The 20,851-nt window shown below is 46.5% G+C and overlaps 1 protein-coding gene across 1 annotated transcript in view; it reads left to right on the top strand.

Moving 5' to 3' along the window:
- Window positions 1-20,851, top strand: part of ptc (protein patched) — a 565,812-nt gene that overhangs the window by 216,633 nt on the left and 328,328 nt on the right. The window contains exon 5 of the mRNA XM_070083049.1: window positions 207-304. Coding sequence (XP_069939150.1) covers window positions 207-304 — 98 coding nt within the window. The remainder of the gene's footprint in view (window positions 1-206; window positions 305-20,851) is intronic.

The raw sequence follows: 20,851 nt of genomic DNA, 5'->3' as shown, positions 1-20,851 counted from the left end.
TTGAGGTCCTCTTGAGCAGAGTCTGCTACAGAGAGCCTCGGTGTGAAACTGACACACATACAGTGTTCTTGTATGTTCTTCCCTTCATATGGGTTGGACTGTGCCACTCACCAGACGTCGGATCATTTAGACTATTTTCTGTCAGCAATGTGCAGAGATGTGCTCGTAGTAACCCCATCCCTGTGAATCTCTATCTTCTTTTGCAGATCTTCGAGAATATCACACCGTGCGCCATCATTACACCTCTAGATTGTTTCTGGGAAGGTTCCAAGCTCCTGGGCCCTGACTTCCCCGTCACCGTGCCGTAAGTGTTCCACAGTGTTTCTGTGTAGTTCCTACAGGGCATCAGTAGCCTGCCAGAAGGTGCTGCTCCTGTCTTGTGTTGTGTTTAATTGACGTGGAGATGGCGCTAGCGTGTGTTGTTCCTTTCGTTGTCTCCACAGTTGATGTGATGACTGTGTTCGCCATAAGGCTTCGGAAGCTACGTCACTGTATTTCGGGTTCTTGATACACAGGCAGTGTGTTACGTGCCCAGGCCCGGGAGAAAGTGACGGAGTAGACCTTGTTGATTGAGTCAGGTCGGCTGCTACAGTGAGACCGGGTAAGGGTGGTGCAGGCTGAGATTGGTAGGTCTATGCCACTAGGTGTCAGCACCATAGTGCCACGAGATATGAACCCAACTGAGCAGACATCCATAGCGTGAGCTAAGTGTTCCTCCAGTGTGTTTGTGTTGCGTGTCTGGTCACTGCAACACTCGCTGGCCTGTGTTGAGTGTCTGGTCACTGCAACACTCGCTGGCCTGTGTTGAGTGTCTGGTCACTGCAGCACTCGTTGGCCTGTGTTGAGTGTCTGGTCATTGCAACACTCGCTGGCCTGTGTTGCGTTTCTGGTCAATGCAACACTCGCTGGCCTGTGCTGAGTGTCTGGTCACTGCAACACTCGCTGGCCTGTGTTGAGTGTCTGGTCACTGCAACACTCGTTGGCCTGTGTTGCGTGTCTGGTCACTGCAACACTCGCTGGCCTGTGTTGAGTGTCTGGTCACTGCAACACTCGCTGGCCTGTGTTGAGTGTCTGGTCACTGCAACATTCGCTGGCCTGTGTTGCGTGTCTGGTCACTGCAACACTCGCTGGCCTGTGTTGCGTGTCTGGTCACTGCAACACTCGCTGGCCTGTGTTACGTGTCTGGTCACTGCAACACTCGCTGGCCTGTGTTGCGTGTCTGGTCACTGCAACACTCGCTGGCCTGTGTTGCGTGTCTGGTCACTGCAACACTCGCTGGCCTGTGTTGCGTGTCTGGTCACTGCAACACTCGCTGGCCTGTGTTGCGTGTCTGGTCACTGCAACACTCGCTGGCCAGTGTTGAGTTTCTGGTCACTGCAACACTCGCTGGCCTGTGTTGCGTGTCTGGTCACTGCAACACTCGCTGGCCTGTGTTGCGTGTCTGGTCACTGCAACACTCGCTGGCCTGTGTTACGTGTCTGGTCACTGCAACACTCGCTGGCCTGTGTTGCGTGTCTGGTCACTGCAACACTCGCTGGCCTGTGTTGAGTGTCTGGTCACTGCAACACTCGCTGGCCTGTGTTGAGTGTCTGGTCACTGCAACACTCGCTGGCCTGTGTTGAGTGTCTGGTCACTGCAACACTCGCTGGCCTGTGTTGAGTGTCTGGTCACTGCAACACTCGCTGGCCTGTGTTGAGTGTTTGGTCACTGCAACACTCGCTGGCCTGTGTTGAGTGTCTGGTCACTGCAACACTCGCTGGCCTGTGTTCTGAAACAGTTGTCAGCTGACCTCTGGAAATACTCATCCTGGAAACCGCAAGTTGACCTCTGATTAATTCTTCTTTATTACTCAGTGTAGTAACATCTCGGCAAAGAAACAAAATTAAAAGAACCTGGTAACATTCAGTAAGAACGGAGTGAAACCCTGAGTGCCGCTAGGCACTGCCTTGGCACCTTCACTCTTCATCTTGTGAGGTGCTGGAGTTGTCGCCTGTGACTCACCTCAAGGTAACTGGAATCCTCGGGAAAGTTCCCTAGCGGGAACACAATGGTAGACATTAGCCTAGTATAGCGAAATCTTCCGCCTGACAACAGTAAAGATAGTGTTCAAGAGTAAAGATAGTGTTCAGCAGTAAAAATAGTTTTCAGCAGTAAAGATAGTGTTCAACGGTAAAGATAGTGTTCAACAGTAAAGATAGTGTTCAACGGTAAAGATAGTGTTCAACAGTAAAGATAGTGTTCAACGGTAAAGATAGTGTTCAACAGTAAAGATAGTGTTCAACGGTAAAGATAGTGTTCAACAGTAAAGATAGTGTTCAACAGTAAAGATAGTGTTCAACAGTAAAGATAGTGTTCAACGGTAAAGATAGTGTTCAACGGTAAAGATAGTGTTCAACAGTAAAGATAGTGTTCAACAGTAAAGATAGTGTTCAACAGTAAAGATAGTGTTCAACGGTAAAGATAGTGTTCAACAGTAAAGATAATGTTCAACAGTAAAGATAGTGTTCAACAGTAAAGATAGTGTTCAACGGTAAAGATAATGTTCAACAGTAAAGATAGTGTGTGTTGTGTTAGGTAAGACACATATGCAACAGTTAGGTATCTTTATTTCGAAACGTTTCGCCTACACAGTAGGCTTCTTCAGTCGAGTACAGAAAAGTTGATAGAAGCAGAAGAGACTTGAAGACGATGTAATCAGTCCATCACCCTTAAAGTTTTGAGGTGGTCAGTCCCTCAGTCTGGAGAAGAGCATTGTTCCATAGTCTGAAACAATATACCATTTATACCATTTTAATGTTCAGTAAAGATAGTGTTCAACGGTAAAGATAATGTTCAACAGTAAAGATAATGTTCAACAGTAAAGATAGTGTTCAAGAGTAAAGATAGTGTTCAACCATACCCCGGCCGGGATTGTACCCGCGGTCATAGAGTCTCAAAACTCCAGCCCGTCGCGTTAGCCACTAGACCAGCTAGCCACAATAAGATTCATCCAACTAGGTATATTTCTACACCATAGGAAGGTTAGCACAGGCACCTCTGTGACCACAAATGCAAGTTTTTACAGCTAGCGTGGCCGTGACGAACTCTAGCTCAAGTCCCTTCACTGCCGTCAACATGACTCAAGAAATCGTAATGACACGATTGCAAATAAACCATGGTTTATTTGCAATCGTGTCATTACGATTTCTTAAGTCATAGTGTTCAACGGTAAAGATAATGTTCAATAGCAAAAAAAAAAAAAAAAAACAATGGTTGAAGGGTAAGCCAGTACTGGCGTGACGGCCATGACCGTTTTGAGGCTCCTCCTACCCTCGTGCCAGGACCTGAGGCCAGAATTTCCTGTTGACCGCCAGGTCCACCAGGCTGTTACTTCCAGAGGTTTGCAGACCCACACAACCATCACAACCTGGTTGATCAAGCAACTGCAACAGATACTAGATCAGTTTTTTTTTCTTTTGAGAGAGAGAGAGACTTTCCACAGTCTGGGAAACGTGAGCTGATAACAGGTGTGAGATACATGATACCAGGTATAACCATGGTACGAACCACAGCCTGGCTGATCAGGAATTGACTTGAGGAACTGTTCAAATTGGCTCTTGGAGACAGCCAACGATTTATGCGTAATTCCTCTTATATACGGAGGGAGGGAGTTGAAGAGTCGGGGACCTCTGACAGTCATTAAATTCTCTCTTAGTGTACTCGTCGCGCCCCTGCTTTTTAGTGGAGGTATTGCACACCGTCTGCCAAGTCTCTTGTCATATGGATTAGTTTCAGTGTTTAGGTACTCCAACCTAGTGAAAACGAGTGACTTAGAATACCGTCATTGTCTCCGCATCCCTGGTCTTGAAAGTTCTCGTAATCCGGTCTATCATTTTCCTTATGGCAGCGACTGCAACCTTGAATGTGAGATCTGACATCATTACTCCCAGGTCTCTCACACGGAACCTTCGCTCTATTGAATGACTTGAGTTTGTTGCGTACTTCGTCCTCAGTGAGCATCATACCGTTGTCTGAGGCACCGGAAGACATGATTTAGTTTGCGAGAGCAGACAGAACTCTCAAGACCAGTCACAGGTATATCACACAGAGGTAACCACTGATACAGGAAGCTTCTGCAGGTATATTATAGTATCGGTAAGCGAGCTGTTGCTTATATACATGTTGGTAATTGTTGCAAATCCCTTGAACCATGGTGGAGTGAAGCCTGCTAGCCGTGGCGCCAGAGGAAACCCTACGAGCTGCTTCATAAGTTCTCCGTGATCCCTAATAGCAGGTGTCGAAGCCTGAATTCAGCACTTGGTAGGAGGGGGAAGAGGGTTCAGATTGGCCACGAACACACACACCGATGCACCGTAATCATTGGTCACAACATTTATTGTGGAAGCGGCAGGTGGGAGAGGAGTTAAGTGGCCGGTGTAAGGCTACACTGGTTGATGCTGCTCGGAACAGTAGCCGTCAGAAGAGATGCAAGAGGTGTGAGGTCATTTGTTTCTGGCAGTTTATTGGGCAGGTGAGGCTCGGAGCCCAGGGTGGGACTAGAGACCACCTACACGTGATTGAGCATCTGGGACCCCTCACCTGGCACCCACAGCGTCGCTAGAGGCTTCATGGGGAGACAGATAGTGCCGGAAACCCTTGATGTGACGTCTTGGAGACGTTACATAAATATCGTGGAAACTTCAAAGGAATTTCGGTGTCTTAATTATTCATGTAACACTCACCTGAGGCGAGACTGACTCAACAATATCGTAGCGAAGATTAACCACGTCAGAAAACGTCATCGTGTTGCCAGTCTTGCTACACCTCTTGTAGAGTGTTGCTAGCACTCTTGATGAGTGTTGCCAACACTCCTGAAATGTTGCTAACACTCTCCATGATTATATTATTGGAAACACGAGCTAGTTGTTCCCTTGTTATATTCCATCACACAGGATGGGTTCCCTTGTTATATTCCATCACACAGGATGGGTTCCCTTGTTATATTCCATCACACAGGATGGGTTCCATTGTTATATTCCATCACACAGGATGGGTTCCCTTGTTATATTCCATCACACAGGATGGGTTCCCTTGTTATATTCCATCACACAGGATGGGCTCCCTTGTTATATTCCATCACACAGGATGGGCTCCCTTGTTATATTCCATCACACAGGATGGGCTCCCTTGTTATATTCCATCACACAGGATGGGTTCCATTGTTATATTCCATCACACAGGATGGGCTCCCTTGTTATATTCCATCACACAGGATGGGTTCCCTTGTTATATTCCATCACACAGGATGGGTTCCCTTGTTATATTCCATCACACAGGATGGGTTCCCTTGTTATATTCCATCACACAGGATGGGTTCCCTTGTTATATTCCATCACACAGGATGGGTTCCCTTGTTATATTCCATCACACAGGATGGGTTCCATTGTTATATTCCATCACACAGGATGGGTTCCCTTGTTATATTCCATCACACAGGATGGGTTCCCTTGTTATATTCCATCACACAGGATGGGTTCCCTTGTTATATTCCATCACACAGGATGGGCTCCCTTGTTATATTCCATCACACAGGATGGGCTCCCTTGTTATATTCCATCACACAGGATGGGTTCCCCTGTTATATTCCATCACACAGGATGGGCTCCCTTGTTATATTCCATCACACAGGATGGGTTCCCTTGTTATATTCCATCACACAGGATGGGTTCCCTTGTTATATTCCATCACACAGGATGGGTTCCCCTGTTATATTCCATCACACAGGATGGGTTCCCTTGTTATATTCCATCACACAGGATGGGTTCCCCTGTTATATTCCATCACACAGGATGGGTTCCCCTGTTATATTCCATCACACAGGATGGGTTCCCTTGTTATATTCCATCACACAGGATGGGTTCCCTTGTTATATTCCATCACACAGGATGGGCTCCCTTGTTATATTCCATCACACAGGATGGGTTCCCCTGTTATATTCCATCACACAGGATGGGCTCCCTTGTTATATTCCATCACACAGGATGGGTTCCCCTGTTATATTCCATCACACAGGATGGGCTCCCTTGTTATATTCCATCACACAGGATGGGTTCCCTTGTTATATTCCATCACACAGGATGGGTTCCCTTGTTATATTACATCACACAGGATGGGTTCCCTTGTTATATTCCATCACACAGGATGGGCTCCCTTGTTATATTCCATCACACAGGATGGGTTCCCTTGTTATATTCCATCACACAGGATGGGTTCCCTTGTTATATTCCATCACACAGGATGGGTTCCCTTGTTATATTCCATCACACAGGATGGGTTCCCTTGTTATATTCCATCACACAGGATGGGCTCCCTTGTTATATTCCATCACACAGGATGGGTTCCCTTGTTATATTCCATCACACAGGATGGGTTCCCTTGTTATATTCCATCACACAGGATGGGCTCCCTTGTTATATTCCATCACACAGGATGGGTTCCCTTGTTATATTCCATCACACAGGATGGGTTCCCTTGTTATATTCTATCACACAGGATGGGTTCCATTGCTATATTCCATCACACAGGATGGGTTCCCTTGTTATATTCCATCACACAGGATGGGTTCCCTTGTTATATTCCATCACACAGGATGGGTTCCCTTGTTATATTCCATCACACAGGATGGGCTCCCTTGTTATATTCCATCACACAGGATGGGTTCCATTGTTATATTCCATCACACAGGATGGGTTCCCTTGTTATATTCCATCACACAGGATGGGTTCCCCTGTTATATTCCATCACACAGGATGGGTTCCCTTGTTATATTCCATCACACAGGATGGGCTCCCTTGTTATATTCCATCACACAGGATGGGTTCCCTTGTTATATTCCATCACACAGGATGGGTTCCCTTGTTATATTCCATCACACAGGATGGGTTCCCTTGTTATATTCCATCACACAGGATGGGTTCCCTTGTTATATTCCATCACACAGGATGGGTTCCCTTGTTATATTCCATCACACAGGATGGGGTTTCAGTAAGGGAGTGAAGATGACTTGAAGCTTCGACAGCTTAAATTATTATTATTATAATCAAAAAGAAGCGCTAAGCCATCGACAGCTTAAAGCTTTGAAAGACAGACTAGTTATATCTGTGTTGATGAAATTCAAACTTAATTGTGTTGTAGACTGAGTCAGTCTCAGTGTTTTATGTTGTAGACTGAGTCAGTCTTAGTGGTTTTTGTTGTAGACTGAGTCAGTATCAGTTTTTTGTCGCAGTTTTTAAGTGTTGTGGTTCTGGTTTAAGGTGGGGCAGCGAGGGTTCAGGAACCCTCAGTTCCAGTGGTTCTGGGGATTCAAGAACCTTCAGTACCAGTGGTTCTGCGGGGTTCAGGAACCCTCAGTGCCAGTGGTTCTGGGGTTCAAGAACCCTCAGTACTGGTTGTTCTGGGGGTTCAGGAAGCCTCCGTACCGGTGGTTCTGCGGTTCAAGAAGCCTCAGTACCAGTGGTTCTGGGGTTCAGGAAGTCTCAGTACCAATGGTTCTGGGGTTCAGGAAGCCTCAGTACCGGTGGTTCAGGGGGCTCAGGAAGCCTCGGTACCGGTGGTTCTGGGGCTCGGGGAGTCTCAGTACCGGTGGTTCTGCGGTTCAGGAAGCCTCAGTACCAGTGGTTCTGCGGTTCAGGAAGCCTCAGTACCAGTGGTTCTGGGGTTCAGGAAGCCTCAGTACTGGTGGTTCTGGGGGCTCAGGAATCCTTAGTACCGGTGGTTCAGGGGGTTCAGGAAGCCTCTGTACTGGTGGTTCTGGGGTTCGGGGAGTCTCAGTACCGGTGGTTCTGGGGGTTCAGGAAGCCTCAGTACCGGTGGTTCTGCGGTTCAGGAAGCCTCAGTACCGGTGGTTCCGGGGGATTCAGGAAGCCTCAGTACTAGTGGTTCTGGGGTTCAGTAAGCATCAGTACCAGTGGTTCTGAGTGTTCAGCAAGCCTCAGTACCGGTGGTTCTGGAGTTCAGGAAGCCTCAGTACCGGTTGTCCTGGGGTTTCAGGAAGCCTCAGTACCGGTTGTCCTGGGGTTTCAGGAAGCCTCAGTACCGGTTGTCCTGGGGGTTCAGGAAGCCTCTGTACTGGTGGTTCTGGGGTTCGGGGAGTCTCAGTACCGGTGGTTCTGGGGTTCAGGAAGCCTCAGTACCGGTGGTTCTGCGGTTCAGGAAGCCTCAGTACCGGTGGTTCTGGGGTTCAGGAAGCATCAGTACCGGTGGTTCCAGGGGTTCAAGAACCAGTAACACTGTAGAACAAGGAAAACTCACATAAAACACTCAACTGGATAAGCAACACTTCGATAATCAAGAGAAATAATACTTTACTCAGATTAAATTTACTCATATTTACTTTAATTTGAATTAATGGCACAGTGAGTTGTCTTTACTCTCAATTCAATAAGGAAATTCAACAATAAATGATAAATCAATCAAAAATGATAAAATAGAATGAATAAATCTTGTGCAAAATTAAAATGGACTGGGAAAGCAATTCTCTAAAAAAATAAATTGACACACGAAGAATAAAACATTATACACAGAACAAGAAATGTAAAACTGGAATCACAGAATATTGCTCTGAAATAAACTGTAGCAATATTGAAAATAATAATTACTAATCAAAAATTACTGCACAACACAACACTGCATAAAAAAAATTCTGAAAGAAAAAAATTAATGGCAGCATAATATTGCACAAGTCATTGCAGAATGAGTCAATATTGCAGTAGTGATGAATGGTTTGAAAAACCGACATGTTGAAAATTGAGACACTTATGCAGCATATGGGAATCTTTATTCAGGAAACGTTTCGCCACACAGTGGCTTCATCAGTCCAATACAAAGAGGAAGGCGTAAGGAGAGGAGGAGAATGAGGTAATCAGTCCCTCCAGGTTGAGGGACTCATTACCTCATTCTCCTCCTCTCCTTACGCCTTCCTCTTTGTATTGGACTGATGAAGCCACTGTGTGGCGAAACGTTTCCTGAATAAAGATTCCCATATGCTGCATAAGTGTCTCAATTTTCAATATTGCAGTAAAAAAAATTGCACACAAGAAAATGCAGTTTACAAAAAACAATAAAAAAAATTACCAAGGAATGAACTGATTGAACACTTGAACTCTTAATTGCAACTTAAGCAACACTTACTGAACAAGCAACAGAATGATTTATTTTAAAAAGAAGTTTAAAATTGCACTAAGAGTGAATTTGTTCAATGAAATATGAAGAATAAGAGAGGAATAAGACACGAAACAGGTTAAGGTCAACACTTACAATAATACAGCAACACAACACATCAATATATCCACAATACTATGATAATTTTCTTGCAATAAGGTCTTGTGCTGACACAAATTGGAAATGATTCTCTTGCTTCAAACAAAATAATGGCACATTTGTCTGTGGAGATGAGACGAATTAGACGCTGACTAAATAAAAAGAATGAGCACAAAAGAATGTTCAACACAGTAAAATGGAAAATGAACGAATAAAAAAAAAATCAGCAAGAATACACAAATGTTGGGAGAAAAAAAATAACTGAGACAACACTGAGTTGTGACGCAGAATAAAAGATAACAGTAACTGAATTACTTTACTTCATAACTTACTGGGCAAGGAACACAGTACTGTGAACACAAGATAATTTATGAAGTGTAAACACAAGTTTATACTGCTTATATAGTGCATACAACAGGGAAAAATGGAAAAGTACTTCAAGTATATGTATAAAAAAGGAATACAACACAACACACATAAAAATAAAGCACGAAAATTAACACTGAAAAAAGAAAAAAAATTTGCAAACAGGATATAATGAAGACAGTCTAATTAAGAGTCACTGAATGTCACTAAGAAATGTCACTAAGAAATCACTGAGAACAACAAAAAAGTCTCAACACTCGCAAATGTCTATAAACGTTGATGGTGAAGAGGAAGCAGGTGGAGAAGAGTTGATGGGTGTGGAGGTGAAGGCAGGAGGCTGGTGGTGGTGGAGTCTCGTGGGCTGTCGGCGTTCTCTACTACTCTCAACACTGCGACATCTCAAAGAATTTGCGCTTAAATCGACGATAAACTCACACAGGTGCTTTTACATTGGTGCACGGCTTGACTTCCCCCCACAGACTGGCTTGGTGGCTTGGCTTAATTTGTAAACCCGGGCCAACCCCTCGGAAGTAATGCAAATAAGCAAATAAAACACTAAGATACAAAGACTGACCAGTAAGCAGGAAGCAAACAAGCAGGTGGGCGCTTGCTCGGGGTAGCTGGCTGCTAGGCTAGGCTGCCATGCTGGCACTCACACAATGTTCGTCGTTGGCTGAGAAAAAGTTAATCTCGTTACATCTGCATAAATATAAAATTTATGCGCTCACCGTGGAGATGTGATGGTTTGAGTTAAACACACTTGTTGGATGGTAACACTTATATTAGCAGAGTGTGAGAGGGGGAGCCCAGACTGCCTGTGTTGCCTGTTAGTAGACCTAAGTGCAGAGTAAGGAGGAAGCCGGGAGTGCAGCGCTCACATGCGGCATCACGTGACGTCACACATGCTAGTCACTGAGCCTAGCAAGGGGTCAACTATGTAAAGCATATGGATGGTACTATGATACTCAGATAACATATACATGTACAGGGGATCTGCAACTATGCTGACATCAGTACCAGTGGTTCTTAAGAGAGGCACGGGGGGGGGAGAGGTTACAGGCGTTTATAATGAGACTGTAAATGCCTGAATGCTAGGTTCTAGGGGAAAGTTTTCATGATGGGTGGGAGGGGAAAGTTTAGTGATGGGTGAGAGGGGAAGTTCAGTGATGGGTGGGAGGGGAAAGTTCAGTGATGGGAGGGAGAAGTTCAGTGATTGTATTGGGATGTTCAGTGATGGGTGGGAGGGGAAAGTTCACTGATTGGAGTGGAATGTTCAGTGATGGGTTAGAGGGGAAGTTCAGTGATGGGTGGGAGAAGTTCAGTGATGGGTGGGAGGGGTAAGTTCAGTGATGGGTGGGAGAAGTTCAGTGATTGGATTGGGATGTTCAGTGATGGGTGGGAGGGGAAGTACAGTGATGGGTGGGACGGGAAAGTTCAGTGATGGGAAGGAGAAGTTCAGTGATTGGATTGGGATGTTCAGTGATGGGTGGGAGGGGAAGTTCAGTGATGGGTGGGAGGGGGAAGTTCAGTGATGGGTGGGACGGGAAAGTTCAGTGATGGGAAGGAGAAGTTCAGTGATTGGATTGGGATGTTCAGTGATGGGTGGGAAGGGAAGTTCAGTGATGGGTGGGAGGGGGAAGTTCAGTGATGGTGGGAGGGGGAAGTTCAGTGATTGGATTGGGATGTTCAGTGATGGGTGGCAGGGGAAGTTCAATGATGGGTGGGAGAGGGAAGTTCAGTGATGGGTGGGAGGGGAAGTTCAGTGATTGGATTGGGATGTTCAGCGATGGATGGGAGGGGAAGTTCAGTGATGGGTAGGAGGGGGAAGTTCAGCGATGGATTGGAGGGGAAGTTCAGTGATGGATGGGAGGGAGAAGTTCAGTGATGGGTGAGAGGGGGAAGTTCAGTGATGGATGGGAGGGGAAGTTCAGTGATGGGTGGGAGGGGAAGTTCAGTGATGGGTGGAAGGGGAAGTTCAGTGATGGATGGGAGGGAGAAGTTCAGTGATGGGTGGGAGGGGGAAGTTCAGTGATGGGAGGGAAAATTCAGGGATGGGAAGAGGAAGTTCAGTGATTGGAGGGGGAAGTTCAGTGATGGGAGGGAAGTTCAATGGTGGAAGGAGGAAGTTCAGTGATGGGTGGGAGGAGGAAGTTCAGTGATTGGAGGAAATTCACTGATGGGGGAAGTTCAGTGATGGGAGTTGAACATCAATGATGAGAGGGGGGGTTCAATGTTGAGAGGGGGTGAGGTTCATAAGATTCTTGGTTTGGAGAGGGGGGACTACGGGAACCATGTAAGGCTGGAGGGGAAGTGTGAGGAGGGAAGGGGGCAGTGGTTGGGAAGGGGAAGGGATGAGGGAGGGGGCAGTGGTTGGGAAGGGAAGGGATGAGGGTGGGGGTAGTGGTTGAGAAGGGGAAGGGATGAGGGAGGTGGCAGTGGTTGGGAAGGGGAAGTGATGAGGGAGGGGGCAGTGGTTGAGAAGGGGAAGGGATGAGGGAGGGGGCAGTGGTTGAGAAAGGGAAGGGATGAGGGAGGGGGCAGTGGTTGGGGAGAGGAAGGTATGAGGGAGGGAGGGGACAGTGGTTGAGAAGGGGAAGGGATGAGGGAGGGGGCAGTGATGAGGGAGGGAGCAGTGGTTGGGAAGGAGAAGGGATGAGGGAGGGGGCAGTGGGAAGGGGAAAGGATGAGGGAGGGGGGGGAAGGGTTGTGGGAGGGGGCAGTGGTTGGGAAGGGGAAGGGATGAGGGAGGGGGGGAGGGGGCAGTGGTTGGGAAGGGGAGGGATGAGGGAGGGGGCAGTGGTTGGGAAGGGGATGGGATGAGGGAGGGGGCAGTGGTTGGGAAGGGGAAGGGATGAGGGAGGGGGCAGTGGTTGGGAAGGGGAGGGATGAGGGAGGGGGCAGTGGTTGGGAAGGGGATGGGATGAGGGAGGGGGCAGTGGTTGGGAAGGGGAAGGGATGTGGGTGGGGGCAGTGGTTGGGAAGGGGAAGTGATGAGGGAGGGGGCAGTGGTTGAGAAGGGGAAGGGATGAGGGAGGGGGCAGTGGTTGAGAAAGGGAAGGGATGAGGGAGGGGGCAGTGGTTGGGGAGAGGAAGGTATGAGGGAGGGAGGGGACAGTGGTTGGGAAGGAGAAGGGATGAGGGAGGGGGCAGTGGTTGGGAAGGGGAAGGGATGAGGGAGGGGGGCAGTGGTTGGGAAGGGGAAGGGATGAGGGAGGGGGCAGTGGTTGGGAAGGGGAAGGGATGAGGGAGGGGGGCAGTGGTTGGGAAGGGGAAGGGATGAGGGAGGGGGGCAGTGGTTGGGAAGGGGAAGGGATGAGGGAGGGGGCAGGATAGAGGTGGGTGGTTCCAGCATTGTTAGTCAGGTCACTCTTGGTCTCTCGGCATTTTAATGGTGGTTACAGCTGTTATGTGTCGTGTTGGTAGGTGGTGGTGGTGGTAGTTGTGGTGGTGGTAGGTCTTGGTGGTTGTAGATGATGGTTATTGTTGCTTGCAGTGGTAGGTGGTGGCTTGTAGTGGTAGGTGGTGGCTTGTAGTGGTGGTAGTTGATGGTAGTTGTTATATAATGGATGAAAAGGGAGGTTGCTTAGAATGGTGGTAGTTTGTCTAGAATGATGATGACCTACCTGGAATGGTGGGTGGTAGTTTGTCTAGAATGATGGCGGCGACCTTTCTGGAATGGTGGTAGTTTGTCTGGAACAGAGGTAGGATGTCTGGATTGGCAGTAGAGTGACTTGAAGACCCTCGATCTTAAGAACATAAGAACATAAGAACGAAGGAACACTGCAGAAGGCCTACTGGCCCATGCGAGGCAGGTCCAAGTCTCCTACCGGCTTAAGCCAATGCACCCAACCTAGTCAGGTCAGGTCACATTGACTTAAGGGAGGAACACGGCAACCGACCTGTTAGCACAAGCTATCAGGTCTAACTCACACCCACCCACATCTACTCATGTATTTATCCAACCTATTTTTAAAGCTACACAACGTTCTGGCCTCTATAACGGTACTTGGGAGTTTGTTCCACTCATCCACAACTCTATCTGCACCTAGAAAATTCAATAAAGATTGGTCCCAAATCTGCACACACAAATCAGAGCTGCAGAGAGCACACTGAGGGGAAACTTAATAAATGTGAGGGGACCGAGACTTTTCAGCTTCCTCCCTTCGTACATAATGGGGGATTACCAGTAGATCCCTTGCTGTCTTCAAGAGGGAATTGGAAAAGTCAGTGCCTGATCAGCCAGGCTGTGGTGCTTACGTTAGACTTTATGCACCTAGCACCAACAGCCTCGTTGGTGTTAGGCTTGCCGACACTAACAATGCTCTTTTCTGTCACGTCAGAGATCACAGCCATCCTATAGACTGGTCTTCTGCTAAAACTGTCTTCACTACTTCCAACTTTAACAGTCGCCGTCTGGTTGAATCCTCTCTAATACACAACTTTCCTTGTATGAATCTTAGTCCTGACTTCGTCAGGACTAAGAACACCCGTGACTTAACCTGATTCCTCCTTTTTTCTTCTTCTCCCTCTTCCCCTTTCCTCTTTCCTTTTTTCTCGTCTGGGTTGTCTTTCTTTCTTCTGTCTTGTGTTTCTTTTCCTTCATTATTTATTTCATTATTTTCTCCTCCCCCCACCTTTGTGTTCTTGCTCTCCCTCTGTGGGCACTTCGCTCCCTTGTGGGCACCTAGCTCCCTTGTGGGCACCTAGCTCCCTTGTGGGCACCTAGCTCCCTTGTGGGCACCTAGCTCCCTTGTGGGCACCTAGCTCCCTTGTGGGCACCTAGCTTCCTTGTGGGCACCTAGCTCCCTTGTGGGCACCTAGCTCCCTTGTGGGCACCTAGCTTCCTTGTGGGCACCTAGCTTCCTTGTGGGCACCTAGCTTCCTTGTGGGCACCTAGCTCCCTTGTGGGCACCTAGCTCCCTTGTGGGCACCTAGCTCCCTTGTGGGCACCTAGCTCCCTTGTGGGCACCTAGCTCCCTTGTGGGCACCTAGCTCCCTTGTGGGCACCTAGCTTCCTTGTGGGCACCTAGCTCCCTTGTGGGCACCTAGCTCCCTTGTGGGCACCTAGCTCCCTTGTGGGCACCTAGCTCCTTTGCAGTGCTCCTCTTTCTTTGTATTTGACTGGCTCTTCCTCCTTACTTCCCTATTGCTTCTTCCTTCCATCTCCGCCACTGCTACTACCACTTCTACTACTACTACTACTACTACTACTACTACTACTACTACTACTACTACTACTACTACTACTACTACTACTACTACGACTACTACTACAACTACTACGACTACTACTACTACTACTACTACTACTACTACTACTACTACTACTACTACTACTACTACTACAAGTACTACTACTACGACTACTACTACAACTACTACGACTACTACTACTACTACTATTACTACTGCTACTACTACTACTACTACAACAACTACTACTACTACTACTACAACTACTACAACTACTACTACTACGACTACTACTACAACTACTACGACTACTACTACTACTACTACTACAACTACTACTACTACTACTACTACTACTACTACTACTACTGCTACTACTACTACTACTACTACTACTACTACTACTACTACTACTACTACTACTACCTCTTCGTGCCTATATATACCCGTCCTGCTCTACTTCTCTTTAGTGTGACTTTGTAAATGGTCCAAGTCGGACCGAAACGTCGTCGTAAGCTCCTCTCTTCTATGTGCGGGTTATTTGTGTACAGGTCACCCTCCTTGAGGCCTGGTGTGGTACCCAACCACAGGTGTGTTAAATCTCGGAACACTATGGAATGAAGGAAAGGTGTCTGGAAGTAAGGTAGGGTATCTGGAATTAAGCTGACTTGAATGTAAATAGGGTGTCTAGAATGAAAGTAAAGTGTCTGGAATGTAGGTAGGGTGTCTGGAATGTAGGTGGGGTGTCTGGAATGTAGGTAGAGTGTCTGGAATATAGGTAGGGTGTCTGAAATGTAGGTGGGGTGTCTGGAATGGAGATAGGGTGTCTGGAATATAGGTACTGTGTCTGGAATGTAGGTAGGGTGTCTGGAATGTAGGTGGGGTGTCTGGAATGTAGGTAGGGTATCTGGAATATTGGTAGGGTGTCTAGAATGTAGGTAGGGTGTCTAGAATATTGGTAGGGTGTCTGGAATTCAGGTAGGATGTCTAGAAAGTAGGTAGGGTGTCTGGAATGTAGGTAGGGTGTCTGGAATGTAGGTAGGGTGTCTGGAATGTTGGTAGGGTGTCTGGAATGTAGGTAGGGTGTCTGGAATGTAGGTAGGATATCTGGAATGTAGGTAGGGTGTCTGGAATGTAGGTAGGATGTCTGGAATGTAGGTAGGGTGTCTGGAATGTAGGTAGGGTGTCTGGAATGTAAGTAGGATGTCTGTAATGTAGGTAGGGTGTCTGGAATGTAGGTAGGGTGTCTGGAATGTAGGTAGGTTGTCTGGAATGTAGGTAGGGTGTCTGGAATGCAGGTAGGATGTCTGAAATGTAGGTAAGGTGTCTAGAATGTAGGTAGGGTGTCGGGAATGGAGATAGTTCAGTAAATTTAATTTCAACAACCATAGAACTGACTTGGACAAAATTAACATGGAACTATCAGACATGTCCTGGGAAACAGTCCTGTGCACCATAAATCTTCACCAGTGCCTGGAAAACCTGAACACAGAAGCATACAAAGTCTGTAATAAATATGTACCATTTAGGAAACGTAGAAGGTCAGATACAGAAAGAGAGCGTAGGAGATGGTCCAAAAGAAAGAAAAAAACAGGCTTACCAAATATATGACAACAATGAAAAGAGTTTTAGCTGTCGTACCAAATAGAAGAACCACAAAGGAAACAAAAACCCATCCAGCATATTGCAAGAAACCCCGAATACTTCTATTCACTTGCAAATTCCAGGTTAAGAACTACTTATAGAACTGGACCATTAGTAAGAGGAGGTTTATATACTGACGATGAACAGGAAATGAACGAAATTGTAAAACACGACTGTGAGTCGGTGTTCAGCAACTCACTAAATGACAAGTGTGGAGAATGCAGGAAGCTCTTTCATTGGATATGAAGGCCGCGCAGACCAAACTAACAGTACTAATCCCATAGAAATGGGAAAATAGAAAACGTGCCCCGTCACTCAGCACCTGAACTAGATTCATGGAATTCCTTATTTATTAAAAAAAGTGGAAAGTACCACTAGCAAGAACCTCCAGTACTCTGTAAAGAGCCTAGATCTAGGTGTAATGCCAGAGACCTTAAAGAGTGCAGACATAGCTCCTTTCCATAAGGAAGATAGTATAACTCTGAAAATTACAGACCAGTAGTTTTAACTTGCCACGTAATAAAAATCTTCGAGTGATGAGATGCCAAATTAAACACTTTATGGAACAGCGTAATTTACATAACCCAAACTAACGTGATTTTAGAACTGTACGATCATGCCTTGCTGAGGCATTGGAAGGAAACCAAAACGCAGATGTGATATACACAGGCTTTATCAACTGCGACAAATGCGTTGACCCCGGAACACCCTCCAGGTAGACTCCAAGTAGGTATGAGGTGATTGCACACAAAATGAGGTCCTTGGGTATTACGGGGAAGGTAGGCAAATAGATTTTCAAGTTTCTAACACAAAGAACACAAAGAGTACAAGGAAGCAGAGCAAAATCCAGCATCAGCGAGGTAAAAAGCTCAGTACCCCAAGGCACTGTCATGGCACCTCTGCTGTTTCTTATCCACACAGCAAACTCCATAAAAACACCCGTCACAGTCACAGATGACTAAAATAAGCATGAAAGTCACTTTGATAGAAAACACTGAAAACTGCAGAAAGATATAAGCAGGATTTTCCAGTGGGCAGTAGAGAACAACATGGTGTTCATTTGTGATAAGTTACAGTTGCTTAGGTATGGAAAGAACTCAAAAGGGACACTATGCAAAACTCAAGAGAACCATCAGATAGAACATCAGAAACACGTGAAAGACCAGGGAATAATTATATCGGCTGACCTTTCTTTCTAAAAACCACAGTAAGACCAGTGTCACTACAACTAGGAGAACTTTCAAAACAAGGAATTAGTGCCAGTGGTGACACTTTTCAGATCGCTTGTGCTCTCTCGTTTGGAATATTGTTGTGTTGACGGTGCCGTTCAGGTCAGGAGAGATATCAGAGCTTGAAGAAATACAGAGATTGTTTACGGACCACGAAGAGCTAGTAAAGCATTTAAATTACTAGAAACGCCTTAAAGTTCTTAAAATGTGTTCATTGGGTGGAGGAGACAGAAAGATACATGGTAATATAAACATGAGAAGTACTTAGAGGGCCTTAACCCAAACCTGCACACTGCAATAACGTACTGGAGTGAGAGATATGGAGGAAGTGCTTAATCAACCCAGTGAAAAGTAGGTGCACTTTGAGCACAATAAGGGAACATTGGATCAACATCCGTGGCCCCAGAGAATTTAATATCATACTAACGGATACCAGAAACACTGTTAGGAAAAGTGAAAAAGTCTTCAAGAAGAAACTGGCACCTGGTACCAGTTTCTGCTGGCTGTCAGTGGGCCGCCTGCAGCAACAGTGTGGTTGACCATGTAAGCAACAGCCGAACCTGGCCCCAAGACCGAGCTTCGGAAGTATAAAAACTCTCGAAACTCATCAAAGGTATATCAAATGCAGTGTGTCTGAAATGAAGGTCGGATCTGGAATGAAGCTAGGGCGTCTGGAATGAGGGTAGGGTATCTGGAATGAAGTTAGGGTGTCGTCTGGAATGTAGGTAGGCTGTCTGGAATGATGATAGGGTGTCTGGAATGATGGTAGGGTGCCTGAAGTGAAGGTAGGGTATCTAGAAAGAAGGTAGAGTGTCTAGAATGAGGGTAGGTTGTCTAGAATGGAAGTAGGGTGTCTGGAAATAAAGTAGTGTCTGGAATGAAGTTAACGTGACTAGAATAAAGGTAGAGTATCGTCTGGAATTAAAGCAGGATGTCTGGTATGAATGTAGGATGTCGTCTGGAATGAAGGTAGGGTATCTGAAATGAAGGTAGTGTATCTATAATGAAGGTAGGGTGTCTGGAATAAAGGTAGGTGAGTCTGCAATAAAGATAGGATGTCTGGAATAAAGATAGGGTGTCTGGAATAAAGATAGGGGGTCTGGAATAAAGATAGGGGGTCTGGAATAAAGAGAGGGGGTCTGGAATGAAGGTAGGATCTCTGGAATGAAGGTAGAGTATCTGAAATGAAGGTAGGGTGTCTGGAATAAAGGTAGGAGGTGTCTGGAATAAAGATATGGTGTCTGGAATAAAGATAGGGGGTCTGGAATGAAGGTAGGATGTCTGGAATAAAAGTAGAGTATCTGGAATGAAGGCAGGGTGTCTGGAATGAAGATAGTGTGTCTGTAATGAAGGTAGGGCATCTGGATTAAAGATAGGGTGTCTGGAATGAAGGTAGGGTGTCTGGAATAAAGATAGGGTGTCTGGAATGAAGGTAGGGTGTCTGGAATAAAGATAGGGTGTCTGGAATGAAGGTAGGGTGTCTGGAATAAAGATAGGGTGTCTGGAATGAAGGTAGGGTGTCTGGAATAAAGATAGGGTGTCTGGAATGAAGGTAGGGTGTCTGGAATAAAGATAGGGTGTCTGGAATGAAGGTAGGGTGTCTGGAATAAAGATAGGGTGTCTGGAATGAAGGTAGGGTGTCTGGAATAAAGATAGGGTGTCTGGAATGAAGGTAGGGTGTCTGGAATAAAGATAGGGTGTCTGGAATGAAGGTAGGGTGTCTGGAATAAAGATAGGGTGTCTGGAATGAAGGTAGGGTGTCTGGAATAAAGATAGGGTGTCTGGAATGAAGGTAGGGTGTCTGGAATAAAGATAGGGTGTCTGGAATGAAGGTAGGGTGTCTGGAATAAAGATAGGGTGTCTGGAATGAAGGTAGGGTGTCTGGAATAAAGATAGGGTGTCTGGAATGAAGGTAGGGTGTCTGGAATAAAGATAGGGTGTCTGGAATGAAGGTAGGGTGTCTGGAATAAAGATAGGGTGTCTGGAATGAAGGTAGGGTGTCTGGAATAAAGATAGGGTGTCTGAAATGAAGGTAGGGTGTCTGGAATAAAGATAGGGTGTCTGGAATGAAGGTAGGGTGTCTGGAATAAAGATAGGGTGTCTGGAATGAAGGTAGGGTGTCTGGAATAAAGATAGGGTGTCTGGAATGAAGGTAGGGTGTCTGGAATAAAGATAGGGTGTCTGGAATGAAGGTAGGGTGTCTGGAATAAAGATAGGGTGTCTGGAATGAAGGTAGGGTGTCTGGAATAAAGATAGGGTGTCTGGAATGAAGGTAGGGTGTCTGGAATAAAGATAGGGTGTCTGGAATGAAGGTAGGGTGTCTGGAATAAAGATAGGGTGTCTGGAATGAAGGTAGGGTGTCTGGAATAAAGATAGGGTGTCTGGAATGAAGGTAGGGTGTCTGGAATAAAGATAGGGTGTCTGGAATGAAGGTAGGGTGTCTGGAATAAAGATAGGGTGTCTGGAATGAAGGTAGGGTGTCTGGAATAAAGATAGGGTGTCTGGAATGAAGGTAGGGTGTCTGGAATAAAGATAGGGTGTCTGGAATGAAGGTAGGGTGTCTGGAATAAAGATAGGGTGTCTGGAATGAAGGTAGGGTGTCTGGAATAAAGATAGTGTGTCTGGAATGAAGGTAGGGTGTCTGGAATAAAGATAGTGTGTCTGGAATGAAGGTAGGGTGTCTGGAATAAAGATAGTGTGTCTGGAATGAAGGTAGGGTGTCTGGAATAAAGATAGTGTGTCTGGAATGAAGGTAAAGTTTACTCAGGTGAATAGTGGGTGACTACTACTGCTGCTGCTGCTGCTGCTGCTGCTGCTGCTGCTGCTGCTGCTGCTACTGCTGCTGCTGCTGCTGCTGCTGCTGCTGCTGCTGATGCTGCTACTGCTGATGTTGCTGCTGATACTGCTACTGCTGCTGTTGCTGTTGTTGTTGCTGCTACTGCTACTACTGTTGCTGTTGTTGTTGTTGTTGCTGCTGCTGCTGCTTCTGCTAGTGGTGGTGGTGGTGGTGGTGGTGGTGGTGGTGGTGGTGGTGGTGGTGGTGGTGGTGGCGGCGGTGGTGGTGGTGGTGGTGGTGGTGGTGGTGGTGGTGGTGGTGGTGGTGGTGGTGGTGGTGGTGTTGC

This window comes from Cherax quadricarinatus, chromosome 8, assembly GCF_038502225.1.
Source record: "Cherax quadricarinatus isolate ZL_2023a chromosome 8, ASM3850222v1, whole genome shotgun sequence".
NCBI classification, from domain to species: domain Eukaryota; kingdom Metazoa; phylum Arthropoda; class Malacostraca; order Decapoda; family Parastacidae; genus Cherax; species Cherax quadricarinatus.
This window is presented reverse-complemented; position numbering and strand designations above follow the sequence as displayed.